This window comes from Anneissia japonica, unplaced genomic scaffold (assembly GCF_011630105.1).
Source record: "Anneissia japonica isolate Jap-2015-1 unplaced genomic scaffold, ASM1163010v1 scaffold287743_len2803612_cov181, whole genome shotgun sequence".
In the NCBI taxonomy this organism is placed as follows: domain Eukaryota; kingdom Metazoa; phylum Echinodermata; class Crinoidea; order Comatulida; family Comatulidae; genus Anneissia; species Anneissia japonica.
In genome coordinates this window covers 1,101,927-1,119,200 of record NW_022733259.1, presented here as the reverse complement: position 1 = coordinate 1,119,200, position 17,274 = coordinate 1,101,927, and the positions used below count along the sequence as shown (strand labels likewise).

The 17,274-nt window shown below is 33.3% G+C and overlaps 1 protein-coding gene across 4 annotated transcripts in view; it reads left to right on the top strand.

Moving 5' to 3' along the window:
* The window catches only part of LOC117115981, a 33,041-nt gene extending 18,817 nt beyond the window's left edge, over positions 1-14,224 (top strand). For 2 of the 4 annotated variants that reach the window (XM_033259904.1, XM_033259906.1), the window contains exons 4-17: positions 590-654; positions 3,765-3,884; positions 4,994-5,036; positions 6,006-6,163; positions 6,422-6,574; positions 7,455-7,556; positions 7,997-8,179; positions 8,576-8,772; positions 9,078-9,177; positions 9,852-10,719; positions 11,217-11,537; positions 11,907-12,192; positions 12,933-12,990; positions 13,419-14,224. In XM_033259904.1, the coding sequence (XP_033115795.1) occupies positions 590-654; positions 3,765-3,884; positions 4,994-5,036; positions 6,006-6,163; positions 6,422-6,574; positions 7,455-7,556; positions 7,997-8,179; positions 8,576-8,772; positions 9,078-9,177; positions 9,852-10,719; positions 11,217-11,537; positions 11,907-12,192; positions 12,933-12,990; positions 13,419-13,556 (2,792 nt within the window). In that variant the 3' untranslated portion in view covers positions 13,557-14,224. Of the gene's footprint in view, positions 1-589; positions 655-2,735; positions 3,103-3,764; positions 3,885-4,993; positions 5,037-6,005; positions 6,164-6,421; positions 6,575-7,454; positions 7,557-7,996; positions 8,180-8,575; positions 8,773-9,077; positions 9,178-9,851; positions 10,720-11,216; positions 11,538-11,906; positions 12,193-12,932; positions 12,991-13,418 lie in introns of those variants that run through there. The other 2 variants (XM_033259905.1, XM_033259907.1) reach the window with 2 other exon arrangements.
* Positions 14,225-17,274: the final 3,050 nt, after the last annotated feature.

Genomic DNA, 17,274 nt, shown 5'->3' with positions numbered 1-17,274 from the left:
TATTTTCACTTGACTCGCATAAATAATTTTGTTCGAAGAACATTTTATGCAGTTTTACTTCGCAGCACTTCACTTGCAATTTGTAATTTCTAGTATTATTAAGGTTAGTTTAGCGAAATGAACTAGATTTAAAAAATGTTGACATCCCAGCATGTTTTGGCCATTATCTCTGAAACAGGATTTGCGATTAGTGACTGGTTGGCTTGTCTTTGCCACATATTTTAAGGCATGTCGCTTTTTTTATCAAATAAAATTTTATAATCTAGACAGGACTACTTGTCCACACCATCAAATTTTTGGTCAACAATAAATATGATATGTCCATATTTGGATTTAATATTAACATCATCATGTCCATATATGGGCATAATAGTTTAATAGTCTTCACAGGATTTACAATATGAGTTCCTGCAAAGATCAACATGTTTGATGGGCACAGGTCAACAAAGCGCCTCATCAGGGTACCTATTCATTGATCACACAGTTCATACAGATATCTACTCATCAAACATACCCACGCATTGTCCTACAGATTTCATATGTTTTCATAAAATTATTGACGTATTAATTAAGTATTTTTTCTCCATAGATCTTGCTGAAGGCAGTCTGAAGGCAGTTCTCAATCTTGTGTCACAAATCAGGAAACGATTTGACGTAAGTGCTCATTATCATTAACATTTTTTTAAATAAAAGGACAACTTTTATTTTATAGTTTCTATAGTAGATTATATCTTAAATAGGACTGGGGGATGGAGAAGGATGCGGAAATGGGATTACTCCCCCTAAAAAAAAAACCAAGTTCCCCCCAATCCACCTAGTAGCTGTCCCCGTCTGTCGCATTGAAAATGTTCAAAGCAAAAAAAGTCACAATGAAGTAGATAAAAATCACCTCTTATCACCTTATTTGGCAAGTTAGCGCCCCCCTCACCTAATCATCGGGCCCCCACTTTACCATCTGGCCCCCCCACCCATCAGGGTCTCCATTACAAGACTCATGGATATGCCACAGAATAGGACTTGCAATTGAAATTGAAAAAGAGTTTTAAAATGATGTAAAGTGAAATATGTGTCATGTCTTAATTATAAAAAAATATTTGGAAGGAAATGATAAGAGTAAACAGAGCTTGTGATATAAGTGTGGTGTAACTGTCAGTAAATTCCCTGAAGAAAAGATAGAAGTTATCTTGTTGGTATCAGACTTGCAAACATCAAAACTGTTCTTTGATTTATTTTTAACTCTTACACGTGAAAATTAATAATTTTACAATTGCATTTTTTTCACACGTCAGTTAATGGGATCCCATTATCTTCCATAATGTAGGCCTACTATTTGATTTAAGGATTTTAGGAGAATAGAGACTGGACTGTTTTTGAGAATCTATTTGAGCAAAGTTTGCAATTTTTAGAAAAAAAAACAAAACAAAACAAAAAAACAGGAAAATTGTTTCCCCCTCCCATGCTCTTCTCTGAATATACTACTGAGAAAAAAAACGGTGAATGAGATACAGATTTTTGAATATTTAAAAACTGGGGGAAAAAGGTGTAAAAATGGGCGGTTACGCTCCTTTTGTCCCAGTTTTTAAATATTCAAAAATCTGTATCTCGTTCACCGTTCCCCAGTTTTTCGTCAAACAACTTTTTTCTGTCTTAGAAAAATCAGTTCTACAACATATAAAAATTTTTTTTTTCCTCTGGAGCCTGACTTTAAAATCATCTTAACCATTGTTGTGATTCTGGACCTCATCTACTCCTAAACAGAGATGGCACCAGTAAAGGGGGATGGGCAGCATCGGGGCAGCTGGGAATTTTATGCATGTACCCCTTTCGAAGGCTTCTGAGTGTCTTCCCGACCAGGCCCATTTGCAGTTTCTGAAAAATCAACCCCTCTGCATCTGTCGTCAGGGACATCGACCCCTACATCAGACAAATACTGGCACCACTACTAATCTACTTTCCCCTTTCTCATATTAGTGACTAATAAAGCTAAATGTTATTTTGTTGTTTGTGAGATGAAAAACAAATGGATGACTACATATTCTGAGGAAGTGAGCAACCTGATGATCCTATGCGGTACAACCTTGTCCTCTACCTGAAAAGATGATCAGAGAAATTGTCTAATTCTGTCTTTCAAGACTTGATGATTGGTGCCGACAGACATCAACACACCTGTCACGCTTAATAAACAAATCTATTTTTTTTTATTTAGTGTTACTTGATAAAGTCTATAGTTCAAAGGGTTAAAGTTGATGTTTCTAAAATGCATGATACTGAAAAATAATGGGCATTATTTTTAATGTAAGCACATTTTAAATAAATATCTAACCAGACCATTAGTATTAGAAGAGAATTATTAGATTTATTTTAATTTATTTTTATGTAAAAGATTTAATATTTTTTGTTATATTGATTACAATTTTTATTGTTATGATTTGGCATGTTTTTTTTTAAAACTATTACATAAAAAAAGTTTCTACCCTGATAATTGAAGGTCGTGGTCTTTCTAGGAATTTTATAGTTGAATTAAAGGTTAAAGAAATGATTTGCGTGATAGTTTAAGGTCATAATTCAATAACCCACTTTTATTAATTCATCCAATTTTAGTACTTCCTTTTCTTAATATAATATATGTGATCTAGTATTACTATAAATTAAACATTACTAGTATTAGTAATAACACATAAAAGTTCAGACCCGTGTATAGACCTGTTTGGGTAATTAAGTGCTAAGTGAATTAGGAAGGCGGAATCAAACGTTTGTGTGAATCTTCCTCGGGGTATAAATGAATTTCTTGATTTTGGAATTGATTCGTATTCTAGGCCTTTGTTAGTGATGTATGAATAATGACAATGGGTGTGTGAAGACGTCTGTGAGAGCGTGCGCGTGTAATCATGGGTGTTCTTGTACATCCTGATGAATAGTGTTTAGTGCAATACCGACGGTTTCTCTAAGTGGTTTCTCAATGACGAAGTGGTTTTAATGCGATGACTTATTTTAACATCCTATAAGTATAAATGTTGTAAAGAGCTGAGCCATTCAGTTGCAGGATCTTGTTTGGGAAATCACTTCACAATGACAGTTCTACCACAACAAGGGAATACTAAGGTTTGTTTAATAATAGTTAGCTCGTCTTTAGTTATTAAATCAGTGCTATCTCATACTTTTAGTAGGTTCTAACATTTTTTAAAAATGGTGTCGCATTTGGTTAATCAAGGAATTTTCTTTTTCTACTGTATTTTTGTATTATAGAAAATACAAATTGGTTCTGATACTAAAAACTACACTGCTATTTTATTTGCTGATAGTGATTTATAGTTATCTTTTATTATTAAGGCTTTTTAAAATAAGAATTGTTGATATCATTTGTAATTAAGATTGTTGCTACACTGTATGTGTTTTAAATATGTTTCATTAAATAGCAATCGCAAAGTTTGATCTAAAGAATATAAGTACAGTTTGCCCTCCAAATCGAGACCACTTTGGGACCTGAAAATGTGGTGTGATTTAAGGCATGGACCAGGGTTTGGTCTCTAATTGAAGTATTAGCTTTGTTTTAAAAGATTGAAGATTGTTGGTTCTTGGAAAAAGTGGTATTGAATTAGAGGGATCTCAGAATTAGAGGTTTCTTAAATTGTAGTGGAGCATTGTACATAAAATTGTCATTCTTTACAACTGGTGTCAGTTCCCAAAATCTACAATATTTGTTAAATTACCTCTGCAGTTTTTAATGATGTGTTTTTAAATAGTATTTGTTTATTTTTTGACAGAAATCAACAACAAATGGTAGCATCCATACTACGGAGTCTTATGATCAACATACCTCAACATTGTCCAGACCAAGCAGTTCTAAGTTTATGCTTGCTCGCGAAGACACCATAAGTACTCACGTAAGTGACAAAAAGCACTTATCATCTGCTATTAAGACAAAAAATAACCCTGTGAACAATGGGTATAGAGTACTGGTTTCTCATTCAAACAATCTGATAGGGAGATAAATAATGGGTTTCTCTCCTAGAAGAATTCAAAAGGATTTAAAATCTAATATGAGGGTACTGTCTGTGATGATTTCAGGCAGCTTCCCATGCTAAGAAAATCTAAGTGGGAGATAAGTAGGCCTACTACAGTAATCCCCCAAGGGTTGGCTTAATGCTATGAGCATTTAACTATACTTCTTCATGATGTGAATAGCTAGGTAATTCACACTGTAAAAATGTTTACAAATACAGGTTTCCCTCCAATTAAAGACCACTTTTGTAACCAGGGATGTCTGTAGCAGCTTTGGTCTCTAATTACAATAATAAAAATAAAAGAAGTTTGTAAATTTGGGACCATAGGAAAATTGTCTTTGAGGTGGTTTTAATTGCAGGGGTTTTTTTATTTAGGAGGAGTGGGAGAACCATTATTCTTGTTTTTATTCTTTCATGTCTTTATTGTATTAAAACAAATGTATTGTTTGTCTTAATGTATTGCAACATCGGTAATTTAATTAAATAATTTCTTTGTCTTACAATAATATTTGAGGAACATAACATTCATAATAGTGTTATTTCTGCTTATTTAGACTTGTCCATGATTCACTTCCTACTTTTTTGCACCATTTCCACTTAATCCAACTGTCAATTTTCATTTACAGTAAACCGAATAATTACACTAAGTTATTGTTGAGTTACAGATGGAAGTAATTTATTATAAATGTGTAATGCTCTTAATATATTGTCTATTTATTTCATGTTTGTTGTGATTTAATTAATAATAATATGAATTCTGACACACCATGTGTTTTTTAGAATTGTGGTTCTAAGGAATAGCATATTATAGATTCTCTTGACATTTCAGTGAATTACTCTTGATTTAATGAGAAAGTTACACATCATTTACCGGAAGGTAATTTATAATTAATTGTTTAACCACCCTTCCAGACTTTCGAAATATATTATTGTCATTTATTTATGAGTTTCCTGTGTTACTTTACTGTACTTTTTATTATTCTTTTCAGTCTTTCAATTCTCTGAACAGCTTCAAAAAACCTGATTCTATAGGTAAGAATAATTTAATCGTTATTTTCAGCTCGGCAACAAAATGGGTTAATTCAAACATTCGTAGATAGGCTGCTTTTATGTTTTATATGTATATTTAATAATTGTAATTAATCTCTATAAAAACTAGGTAGATAGGTTGTTGAAGCTTCCATGATAGGTCAATCTCACACAGGCTTATGTCAGGTAAAGTAAAATTAATTGCAAATTAAAATTAATTGCTAGTTCCATGTCCCTGCCCTCGTCAATTTTAGGAGCCTCATAAAAAAAAATTTCATGGAAAATAAAAATAATGAGGATTTTGAAAGATTGTTTTCAAGCCCAAGATTAGAAGAGTTGGAAAGAGTTGGTAGAATACATTACATAGATTCATTTTAATTCTTTTATTTAAAAAAAAAAATTATTTACCAGCCTAGTACAAGCTTATATGATAGTAAATAGTAAACACCCTCACCAAAAATATTTTCAAATCCTGAACGTGATCCTTAATCCTTGTTAGTAGATCCCTATACAAAGTAGCTTGCTGAAGTCCAACCTTTTCAATTGATTTTCAAACAAAATAAAACAAGGTAAACAATATGAACAATGCAGTTGATTCATGAAGGTTGAATAGGCCCATTAAGTACTTATACTCATTTGGTCAGAAGTTGGTTATAGATTTGGCATCTCAATACCAACTAACTTAAAGTGATTAACTAATAATTACTTCAAGTTGATTGACGATGTTTCCAATTTTAAAATTTTAAACTTAATATGCATGTGATTATTAATTAATAATTAATCACATGCACAAAAAGTGGTTTAAAAAGAATAATATAATTTAATAAGAACGTCTCTAGTGTGTTTTTAAGTAATATTGTTTAAACTTTATATAGCTATTTGCACAATATCAAAATTTATACCACGCCTTTTGCCAAGGGTTACAAGGCGCTGGCAGTTTTATTATCTCATGGTTTTTACTGTCATTTTTAGTTACATACCGATCTAACGACTCCTATGAAGTGAAAGCAAACCAAAGTTGCCCCGTCACCATGAATATCGTGTCTGAGCCCATATTACCAGGTAGCATGACCCCTAGGGGTCATGAGGAGAGTCAACCAATCGTTGTGCAACGAATCGACAAACTTATGGTGAGTGTACTTCCAATGTCTATGATCATTTGATAATTTTTTTTTTTTATATAGAAGCTGTATCATCATTTGATTTGATTTATTTATATCTTCATAAAATACAAATAAAAAGACTTAATATGCTAAAATATAAACAAAAGCAACTTTTAGGAAGATATTGGGGATAATGCACCAAGTCCCTGCAAAGGGTCTTGTTTCCAGAAGGGTCTCCATTATCATAGTATTTGCATTTTTGTAAAATCTATTTTATAATTTTAGTCAACAACCCAGCTAGATTCTCGTGGCGTCTCCCAGCAAGGCGTTGAAACAAGGAGAGAGCAAATTACTTGGGAAAAAAGTAATAGATATTCTGTCCGGCCTGAACCCAGGAAGAAACCGTTATCAGCTTGGTCAAATGCTAATAGTTTTTCAGTAAGTTATTTTATTAGTAAGTTATCTTCTGTAACCTCCTCCCCCCGGAAAGAACACACAATAAAATTATTATTCTTATCAGTTTGAAGTCATTTTATCTTTTTCATAAAAGAGTACATTGTCAACCCGCTCTCTTACTAAACCGTATGTTTTGTAATCTTACAAAAGTGATGAAAACAATGTATGATCTTTAAGGAGTCATCCATTATTTTCATTAAAAAAACATTCTCTTTTCTGTTACCCCCTCCCTCCCCCTGGAAGAGTACACAATAAAATGTTGATTTGTGTCATTTTGAGATGCCCTTTTTTCATGAAACAGTACACACTTTCTACCCCCTCACTCTAAAACATGTTTTGTACTCTTTTGAAAGTTATGGATGTCCCCTAAGAGGGTTTGTAATTGTACCACAATCCAGAACTCACAGCCTAGTAACTCGTAAAACATTTAGTATTTCTTAAGTGTTCCTTCTAAGCAGAAATAATTCATTAACAAAGAACTTAAAGTAGCTTTGTGTTTTCAAGCCCACAAAGAGGAACTGGAACTAAGTAACAAAATACATGTTTTCTTTGCAATTATTCAGCCACTAAAACATGCATTCCAATTGATTATTTTTCATTTTTTTCCCAAGTATATCAGCTGGAAGATTTGAAAGAATAGTAACAAATTGTGTTAAAATATGCAACTTGTGGTATCATTGAGAAAGTTATTTGTAGCAAACTAAATAGTGTATTTAATCATGGTGGGAAGAACACAAAATTGTGTAGAAATTTCATTAACGCAAAACAAATTAATATGAATAAGGTCAAAAAATTGCAGACCAATTCAAGCACACATTGTTGTTGTATCAGTAAATCTGATTTTTTTTTTTTTTTCCTTTAGAAATCTAATTCTCCTGTGAGGGAAGTGTTGTCAGTGACTGTTGAGGAAAGGCTAAAGAATTTGCTAGATAGCCCGGCACCAGGGGGCAGTATCAACTACCAGGTACAGTAAAACCATAAATTAAACATTTTCTGACCCTGCATATTTGCAGTTTTTATGATGGAAAGAGTAAAAAATAAAATCATTTATAAGTTTGAATTAAAATTTACTGGTATTTGTATTTTTAGATCATTACTAAGGTTGTTGCAAAGTTCATAACCTGTTGCACAAGATAGTAAAGCTATTAAATAATATATTTTCTTTTTTTCTGACTTACAAAACTATATTTTTTAAATTGATTACTAGCAAATTTAAAAATCTTTGCAAAAAATATAGAATCATAGTTATATATTATGCGTTAAGATTTTGATGGCGGTAAAAACCAATTATTTTTTGACAGTGGGTGGTGTGGTGGTTATATATGATCACAGTTGTAATGAAAAAGAAGGTTTGAGAAATGGTTCTACTTTGTTAAAGTCATTGTCTCTTTAAAAATTGTACAGGGCTATGATGACGGTGAGTTGATCCAACCTGCTCCACCACCAGCAAGATGGAATTATGGTTACGTTGATGACGAAGATGAGAATAATAACATGGATGACGAGAAGAAAATCAATGATATGCTGGATAATCCGAAGAAGTTCAAAGTTCAATCTGACTGGGATCGATATGTCTCCGGATATGTGGTTAGTCTATGTATTAGTATTATAATATATTAATTTTCTCCAAAGCAAAGCAACAACAAACATGTTAGAGGAGGATGAACCCAGAGAGGAACAAAGTTTCAATACAAATGTACGGCAGCCACAATCTTGCAGAACAGCAGGTGAAACAATAGCAATCAGCTTAAGATAAAATAGCATAGCTAAAAGAGAAGTTGAAAAATTAAAAATTAATAAAATTATACACACCTAAAGTATGTGGAAAGTGAGAAATAATATAAACAATTAAACTGGGTACTTACAGTCTTGAATAGGCAATTGGATAATTGGCACTCTATATAGTAAAAGGAAAACCATTTATGTTATTTATGTCTGTTAAAAAAAAACCATTTTTTTTTCTGTTTTGTATTTAATTTCCAGCCATCACATGTTGAGGATAAACTTGAAGGCCCAAGAGCCCAGGCCTTGCTGGATCGTCCCAAGATCTCACCCAGGGAAGAGAAGCCCACTCAAAGGCCTGACCCACTCTTCAAATCGCCACCAGTTCAGCATATGGGCATGAACAGAAATGAAAACAATTTACCAGCATATTTCAGTAGCAATAACCAACAAGAAAGGTATTTTTATGCAACCATATTTGTATATAAAAATGCTTTCAATAATTACTGGCACAAGGAAAACCCAAAACTTAATTTTAATCAATACAATTTACCAACATATTTCAGTAACAGTAACCAACAAGAAAGAAAAATATTTTTAAACAATCACAGTTGAATATCACATGTTGAGAAACACCACAGTGGTAGCCAAAATATTTGTGAGAAAAAACTGTCTATGTTCCACTAAAACATGAATGTATGTAAAGTACTTATTTTGTGTCACCTATGGTATCTTAATTTATGCATTCTGTTTTTTCTTGTAGATTGAACTCAACATATCCTAATTATAGCCAAGAAAACAAGACTCAGCGTCCACCTTGGTATAATCCTCACCAGAACATGACAACACACTACCAACAACAGGTAAGTGTTGGTAATACGCCAGCATGCTGATACAGCATCACCAGTATAGCAAAGTTCATAAAGCCAGAGGCCCAAAAATTTTAGGGCCCCGTCGATATTACTCAGCATTTTTTTTGTCAGAACCTTGTGCTTCAAATTGGCCGAATTGGGAAACATCAAAATATGCCATTTAAAGTTTGAAAACACTGGTATAGACAAGGGTTTCGCTCATAACCCACTGGGCCCTATGCCGCCCACCGTGTTAGGGGCCTGAAGAAACCTTAACCAGGGCCTCAGGCCTCTTCTTTGCACCACTGAGCAACCAGCATATACGGGGCTTGCCATGCTAAATCCAGCATCAAAGACCAAAACAAGAAAATTGCCTTTTGTATATGTTTATATTCTCCGTATTATAAGCATTAAAATGATATATCATTTATTGGAATCGACTATTGCTGAAGTTATGAGTAAAAGTATTACAACTTCTTTGTACTGAAGTATACAAATACTGGCACATTCTTATGCTAATTACTCAGCTTAACATTTAGCCACAGTACGCTGGATTTGGGATGTCAAGCTTCATATGCTTTCTACACAATCAGTTTGTGTTAGATCACAGTTATTAACTGTGCTTGTTCAATTGAATTTTGAATATGTTAAACAATTTGTAAAAGGATTTTCTAATTTGATCTCAGCAGAATAGTCAGCATTACCATGCCGAGAATGGACACTTACAAAAACATCTGCCAAGCTATCAGGAACATATCAGTAGACAGACTCCAGAAATATCCAGAAAGATTAGTCCAATGAAAACACAGCAATGGTGGAAGGAGTACGAAGGTCAATATTACCACCAGGAAAGGGATTCAGTGGATTATAATCAGGAGACAGATCAATATAAAGAAACTGCCTTTGATCAGTTCCAAGACAAGAAACGCAAGCATCCATTCTTAAACCAGTTTCCCAATCACAGTGAATTTGACGATTCAAAAATGGCAAGACTTCGCCAAAGAAGAAGTTCAATGCAGGCTAGAATTTCATTTTATGATGACCCATCTTCAAGGAGAGGAAGTTCAGTGATGACTAGTGAGGAAATGCCAGTCCCACAATACACCAGTACTCCATTTGATGTCGCAGACACACGACGATCCGATATTAATAATAGATGTGATCGGTTATTTACTAACACCAGAAATTATTACTACGATGATTCTCCCGAATTTGATCTGAACTATGAGCCAAGTGAGTGCTCAACGAGGTCTCACACTCCTCCTCTTCCACAACTTTCACCAGGGAACACACCTCCATCTTCTTCTGGAAGTTCTCCAGTTGTTGGCAGGAGTCGTAGATCGTTAAGCATTAGCGGATTGCCGGAGTCAATGCAAGAAAGAATCCTTAAACTGGCATACTCAGGAATTAACGATGAACAAATCTCCATGAAGAATGAGAGTAACATATTCAGAGAAGAAAGCTATCAACAGAAAGCATTGGAGAAAATGAAACGAAAGAAAAACAGTAAACCGTCTTCTTCATCCTCATCACAACAACCATCAATTAGTCAAGGTTAGTAAACCTAACAAACAAGTTTAGGTAATATTAACTAGGTTAATAATTTAGTTGACTGACTATGCTAGTTGATATACTGTCCTCATGTTTTATGTCTATTTTTGCTTTATCCTCTAGTTTATTATTATTTTATAGGATTTATATAGCACACATATTCAGATAACTTCCCAATTTCAGTTAATAATCCCATTAACTTATTTATTAATGTTAATCAATTAGCATAGTTGACTAACTATTCTAGTTGATTAAGTTAACTAATTTAGTTGATAACTGACCTCATCTTATGGCTCTACTGGTTTATCCCATGAATTTTAAGCAAAAGTAGTCAACACTTCTTTGTCTCCAATTTACACGACAATCACAGTTTTACAACAAATACAAAATACATTTGTTTAAATCAATAGATTCCTAATCAAATTATTTATTATCTTGTCATTAAAAAAATGAAGATTTTTAATAAAGAATTTATATTGTTTGTTTTTTTATTTTTCTAGTTATCACAAAAACAGATGAAAATGAGCAGTATGAAGACCAGGAGGACTCGGCAAGCGAGAGCGTGATGGACACGCGAAGGAATGACCCCGAACAATTCAAGGAAATTACGTCTACTGAGCTTGAGAAGGAACAAATGGACGCGATGCCCGTCAATGCTGAGAGTATCCGAACACAACTGCTTGCACTTGAAACTATGTACAAAGAAATATTGCAACTTATTGGTGCTGAGAAGCCTATAGGGAAGGACTCTAAGAAAAGTTTTTTTGGAAAGAGACATTTTAGTAAACCATCAACCCCAAGAGGGATAACAAAGTCAAAAGGTAAATGCAAAGGTGGTGGTGGTGGCAATGATGTGACAATGATGATAACAACTGACCTCTGTATTCATTATTAATTCATCAATTTATTTAAATTTATATTAAATTTCAACAACTTTGCATATTCAACCTCTTCAATTCATACATGTCTTTTAGTTTATGGTACCAAGTAAACCTCTATTATGGAGATTTTGAATAACAGTAGAGGGCACTTTTGGCAAAACTACCTAAAGATGTCAGAGGGCGCTATTGTAAACCACAGTAAATCTAGAATTTTCATGTATGCTATATAGTAATCTTCAAAATTTGATGAATTACTTGTTTTTTTTTTCCTGTTGAATTTTTAATAAAAAATTTATTTGTTTTGTTTAGCTGGCAGTCGACCATCAAAACAACGAGATCGCGATATCAAAGCGGTCAACAAAAGATTCTCGCGGGTAGAGTCACACGTTGTTACCTTAGCCAGGAGCGTTGCTCACCTTTCATCGGAACTTCGCACACAAAGTTCAGTACTTAGAGAAGTTGAATCACTGAGGCATGAAGTGAATCAGTTACGAGATATGCATATGATGAACGTAAATGAATTGTTGTCGTCGCCAAAATTCCGGCCAATTCTACCACAGTGTGCTAATCCACAAAGAATAAAGAAACTTACAAAGTAAGAATGATTGTGATTATGTCATCAATGAATTCTGTTCAATAACACAAAAACAAAGAACTTGTAAAAGCTGTGGGGTGGGGGGGTTACTGACTTGACAGTTGATAGGAATTTGCTTGAAAACTGTATGGTATTATACAGTAAGCAAAGCATGAATATTCATGTGGCACCTAATGAAACAAATTTGCAACATTGAGGAATTATGTTCTGTCTATGGACATATGCTCTGTCCAAACAATTAAACTATATGGGAGGAATACCTGTAATTTGCCCATATATGGATATGATAATAATTTATTGACATACACCATTTATATCGGTGGAAATCAAGAGGTGGAGCGTCATACAAACATCTTAATATAAAGTGAATCTTAACAAAACTAATGAAAAAGATATAAAGTAAAACAAATCGTCATAATCAATGTGTGTTCTTGAAAATATATATAAGGCGTTGAAACAAGGAATTGAAGATTAATAATAATAATAATAAAATTTTTTTTAAATAACCCCCACCTTCTACCCCCCCCTCCCCCACTCTAAACAATTACATAAATCTGTTTAAAACTCAAGCCTCTGGTTAAGTAAATGTTGTAATTAAGAAGTCTGCATATCCCTTCTCAATCAATCTATTGTTATTAGAAATATTATAAACCCAACAACTTGCTTTGTTGACATGTTGCCTGTGATTTGACAGTGTTAAGTATTTTTTGTTTAGTAATGTTTTCCATTTTTTTAAATAGATTTTTCGGTGAGGAGCCACCCCTCCTGGCTATGTTTCTTAAGGAATTAGGGTATCAGGTACGTTGAGAGAATTTTTGTCATTGTAATATACTATTTTTAATGTATAGTAATGTAAATATAAATTATTTCATGCAAAGTGTGTGTATTTTATGATTATTAAATTATTTTTTAGGAATCTAATTCATGTGTATATAGTGATGATGGTAGTTATGATGGTGATAATGATGACATTGATGATGATTACGATGATGGTGACAGTGGTGATTATGATGATGATGATTGATTATGATAATAATCATGCTGACTGGTGGTGATAATTTATGATTGTGTTAATGTATGATGATGATTGTTTATGGTAATAATTATGTTGATTAGTGATAGTGATAATGAAAGATAATAATGGTAGTAGTTATAAAGATTGTTATTAATTTTTTTATTAAATTTATAAGTAATATACAGTAATTACCAATAATGTTTTTCCCCAGAAATATGCTGCAAACTTTGAAAAGGAGGGCATTGGCATGATAGAGCTTCCTTACTTAAGTGAGGAAAGATTGGAAAGCATCGGTGTCCCTGCTGGTCCTCGGCTAAGAATATTACAGGAGGCCCAACTGATTGTCTAGATAACAGACATAGAGTGTGGACAAATTAAATGACATTGAAATTTAAAAAAAAAAAAACCATGCATATTAAACTTTAAACATTTTTGAATTGGGCAAATTCTACTGTATATTATACAGAAAATTATGCAAGAATGGAGACAGTATTGTTTAGTATATGGCAGAATCACTTTAATTCAATACATTATGTGCCCAAGAAAAATTATAAACATGATTTTATGAACTATATTAAAAATTTGTTTTCACAAGTTATGAATATTTTTTAAGGAATTATCACAGTGGGTACACCAAGTATATAAGAAATCAGCATTGTATATATTATTTTGATAAAAAAATATTTTTGATTTATTAACAAAAATATAAATATAGAATTAAGGTGCTTTATACTGAAAGAGGTGCGAGTTTCATTGTTTCCATAGTTACAGTGTTGCTATAGTTTCAGTGTTCATAAACAAGATCAAGCCTTTCAAATGCAGTTATCAATTTTCATCATATTTTATAAAAACATTTTTATAAACAGTACTAAATTTTCATAATGATATACGGTATTTTGATTTTTACGCAAGTCAGATATTTGTTTACTTGGTGAACGTTCTTGAAAGGGGAAATATTTTAATTGACTTTCTGTTTACTTCCATCTTTTGTCAATAAAACATTTTATAGAAAATTAATTTTCTTATTATTGTTTTGTATTTTTGTATAACATTGGTATTACGGAGAAAATAAACTAAAAATAGAAACAAGGGACCTGCCTTTTTATTCATCCAGTAGAAAAAAAAGCATTTTGCAGAGGAGACAACTGGTAGCAGAGGTGAAGGCAGCAATAGGGGTCGGGAAAAATATTACGGTCCGACGACAAAGTCGTTGGACCAAAGATATTAATTTGCCTATCTGAATAACATCATTTTGATTCCCAATCCCTAATATTGTGGTCTGAAAGCAAAATTTGGGACATACAAAGGCATGATATATCTCCCCATGAACCCTGACCGAGGCTCTAGTCGGACACTTAGTTTGTACCCCACAGTCGAACATTGGAAGTTCATGACCATTTCTTTGGCTGAATATTCTAATAATTAAACTTCTTTACTAAAATACTCGTTCAAGGCCATTTTAGACTCAAATAAACCAGTCATTGCGTTTTTATAAACATTAATTAATATTTACAACTAATTCTCTCGCCACTATTGGTCCATGTATTAGCCATCGAAATTGCAGCTGAAACCGAATCTATGTACATTACAGATTCCATGTAACAATAATTTACTCTCTATAAAATAATTTGCATAATTCGTATGATCATAACTGAGAGGTTATGACCGTCGTTTGGTTTCGTTTTTCTGAATATTAATTATGGTTATGGTTAGAAATAGACCTATTAATTTCCTAATAACCTAATTTTGAAGGATTGGTATTTTGTAAACGTGCGCCATTTCAGACAATGATTTCATGGAGGTATGTAAATATTTTTTATAGGTTTTTATTATTAATAACTTCAAGGTCAGACGAGTTTGGCCTAATAATGATTCGGAAATGCTTTTGATGTTGGTAGCTTTATTTCTGGGAGTGTTTAATTAATAGTGGTTTGAGAGTATTTTGATGACGAATTACGTGTATGGATGGAGAGGACTAACAAAAAAACAGGCTTCCTAGAAGTAGGCCTATAGAGTTTCGTTCACACTAAATCCGAATATTCGGATCGGAAAACCTACCGAAACGATCAGAAAATCCAGTCAATGGTATGGAAAGCTGTGTCCACACTCAAAAAATTGTCTGGTTGTATGCACATATATGGTCATTATGTACCTATATATGGGCATTATGTGCCTAAATATGGTCATGATGTGATGTCATTAAGTAGGCATTCGACATGTTTTCGTCAAATACTAAAATTTAAGTCTGGACAGGGCTTAAACAGAGGGGCGCTGGCGTTCAGCGCTTCTGAAACGCCGTCCGGATTTCGGTTCGGATCCGATTTGGATGGATGCTGCATATATGCCACACATGAACAAATGAATTTGGGAGGGCATTGATAATAACATAATATAGTAACATAAGCATCTGTCGCTTAAAATCGTGGATTCTTTAAATATGGCGATTGAACTTATTAGACCATATACCTACATAATGTAAACAACAGAAATAGAATATATATTTTCAAATGATATGCACAATATTACAAATATACGAAAAAAAGAGATGGATCAGTTGCTTGCATAGCCGTTCCTTATAGGAAAAAAAAACAATCAGTTTCCTGTGAAATTTGAACCTGCGACCTATTGTTATGAAAAAAGAGTATGTAATGTATTTTTTCTAAACAGTACACAATGAGTAGGCTACGGACGACCAACATGCGTGCTGTTTTTCAAGCGAAGCCTTCAATCCACTGTTTTATCGCTTATATCTTGAGGAATAGGCCTATGTTTAAAATATTATCTGAAAAAAGTTTGGCCTTCCTTGTGTGTTCCACCTTCGATAGGCACATGGCTCAATCGATAACGAAAACTTTTAGTCCATCGATTCCAATTTTTAAAATTTCTATATATTCCTACATAACATATTCCTATATAAAATTAATCCACTAAATGATCAGAGACAAATTGTGGAAATATATTTTTAAACCCGTCTCTTGATCTTAAGGTTTTGATGAAATAGGGCCTACTACTACATGTTTCCGTTTTATTAGCCTCCCAAAGGAGCGAAGCTCTGGGGAGGCTATTGTTTTTCCTATGTTCTTCATTATGTTGTCGTTGTCGGTCATAAAGTTTGGTTAAGTCCGATTGGTTTCAAACTTAGCAGAATTCAAGATAGTAATTGGGACGGAGCCTATTGTTTTGGTATCGTGTGTGAATATGCTAAAAGCTTATTTGCATAATTAATATTTCGCTAATCAGGAAATTTACGCTAAATACCATCACAATTGCCAAAGAAAATTTCTAATTTAGGTGAAATTGTAATAATTTTTGTAAATGTTGTTGACGTTGTCTCTGTTGTAGTAAATTGTTTGGTACGACGATAACTAAGATCTGATCAGTGGTTTCAAACTACTTATCAATTCTCAGAGTCAGAGAATAATCACACCATGGGGTGGCTATGCTTCTACTGCGCAGCGTAAAAGGATCGTTTCTAGTTGACAGTATACCTTTGCTTGGCTTTTGTAAAGTTAATGTAGCGGTAATACCAGCGTGGCGAAACGGGTAAAATTTTAAGTTTTATTTATAGTTTATTTCCTCTTTAGCTCGGGTTAGTGAACTCACTCTTTTCGCTCCACGAAACAAAGGAAAAGGAGGCTCTGCAGACTAAACAAGATAAACAAGTGAAAAAGTTATGTCTTCCTGCTTCATTATAATTATTTAGAGGTTCTATGATTCTCGCGGTGTTCGTTACCACGCGTATTCCTCTTTGTGACCACGCGGCCCTTTTTCACACGGTTCACACTTGCGGTCTAGTTTTAAAAGTCTCGGATCTGCTACTGAGATTAAAAGCCAATGTAACGCTCTGTCGATATCAGTTCAATCTAAGTATATACGTAAATGCACAATAAGATGATTGAAATATCCTGAAAAATTGTAATAATGATATACTCTCTGATATTTGTAACGGCAATGATAACATTAACATGCAATGGGCTTCCAACACAAAACATTTTTTAAGAGATCTCACACTATCTCAATGGTTTGAAGAAGGGAGCTTACAAATCTTCATCAATGTGATATATATG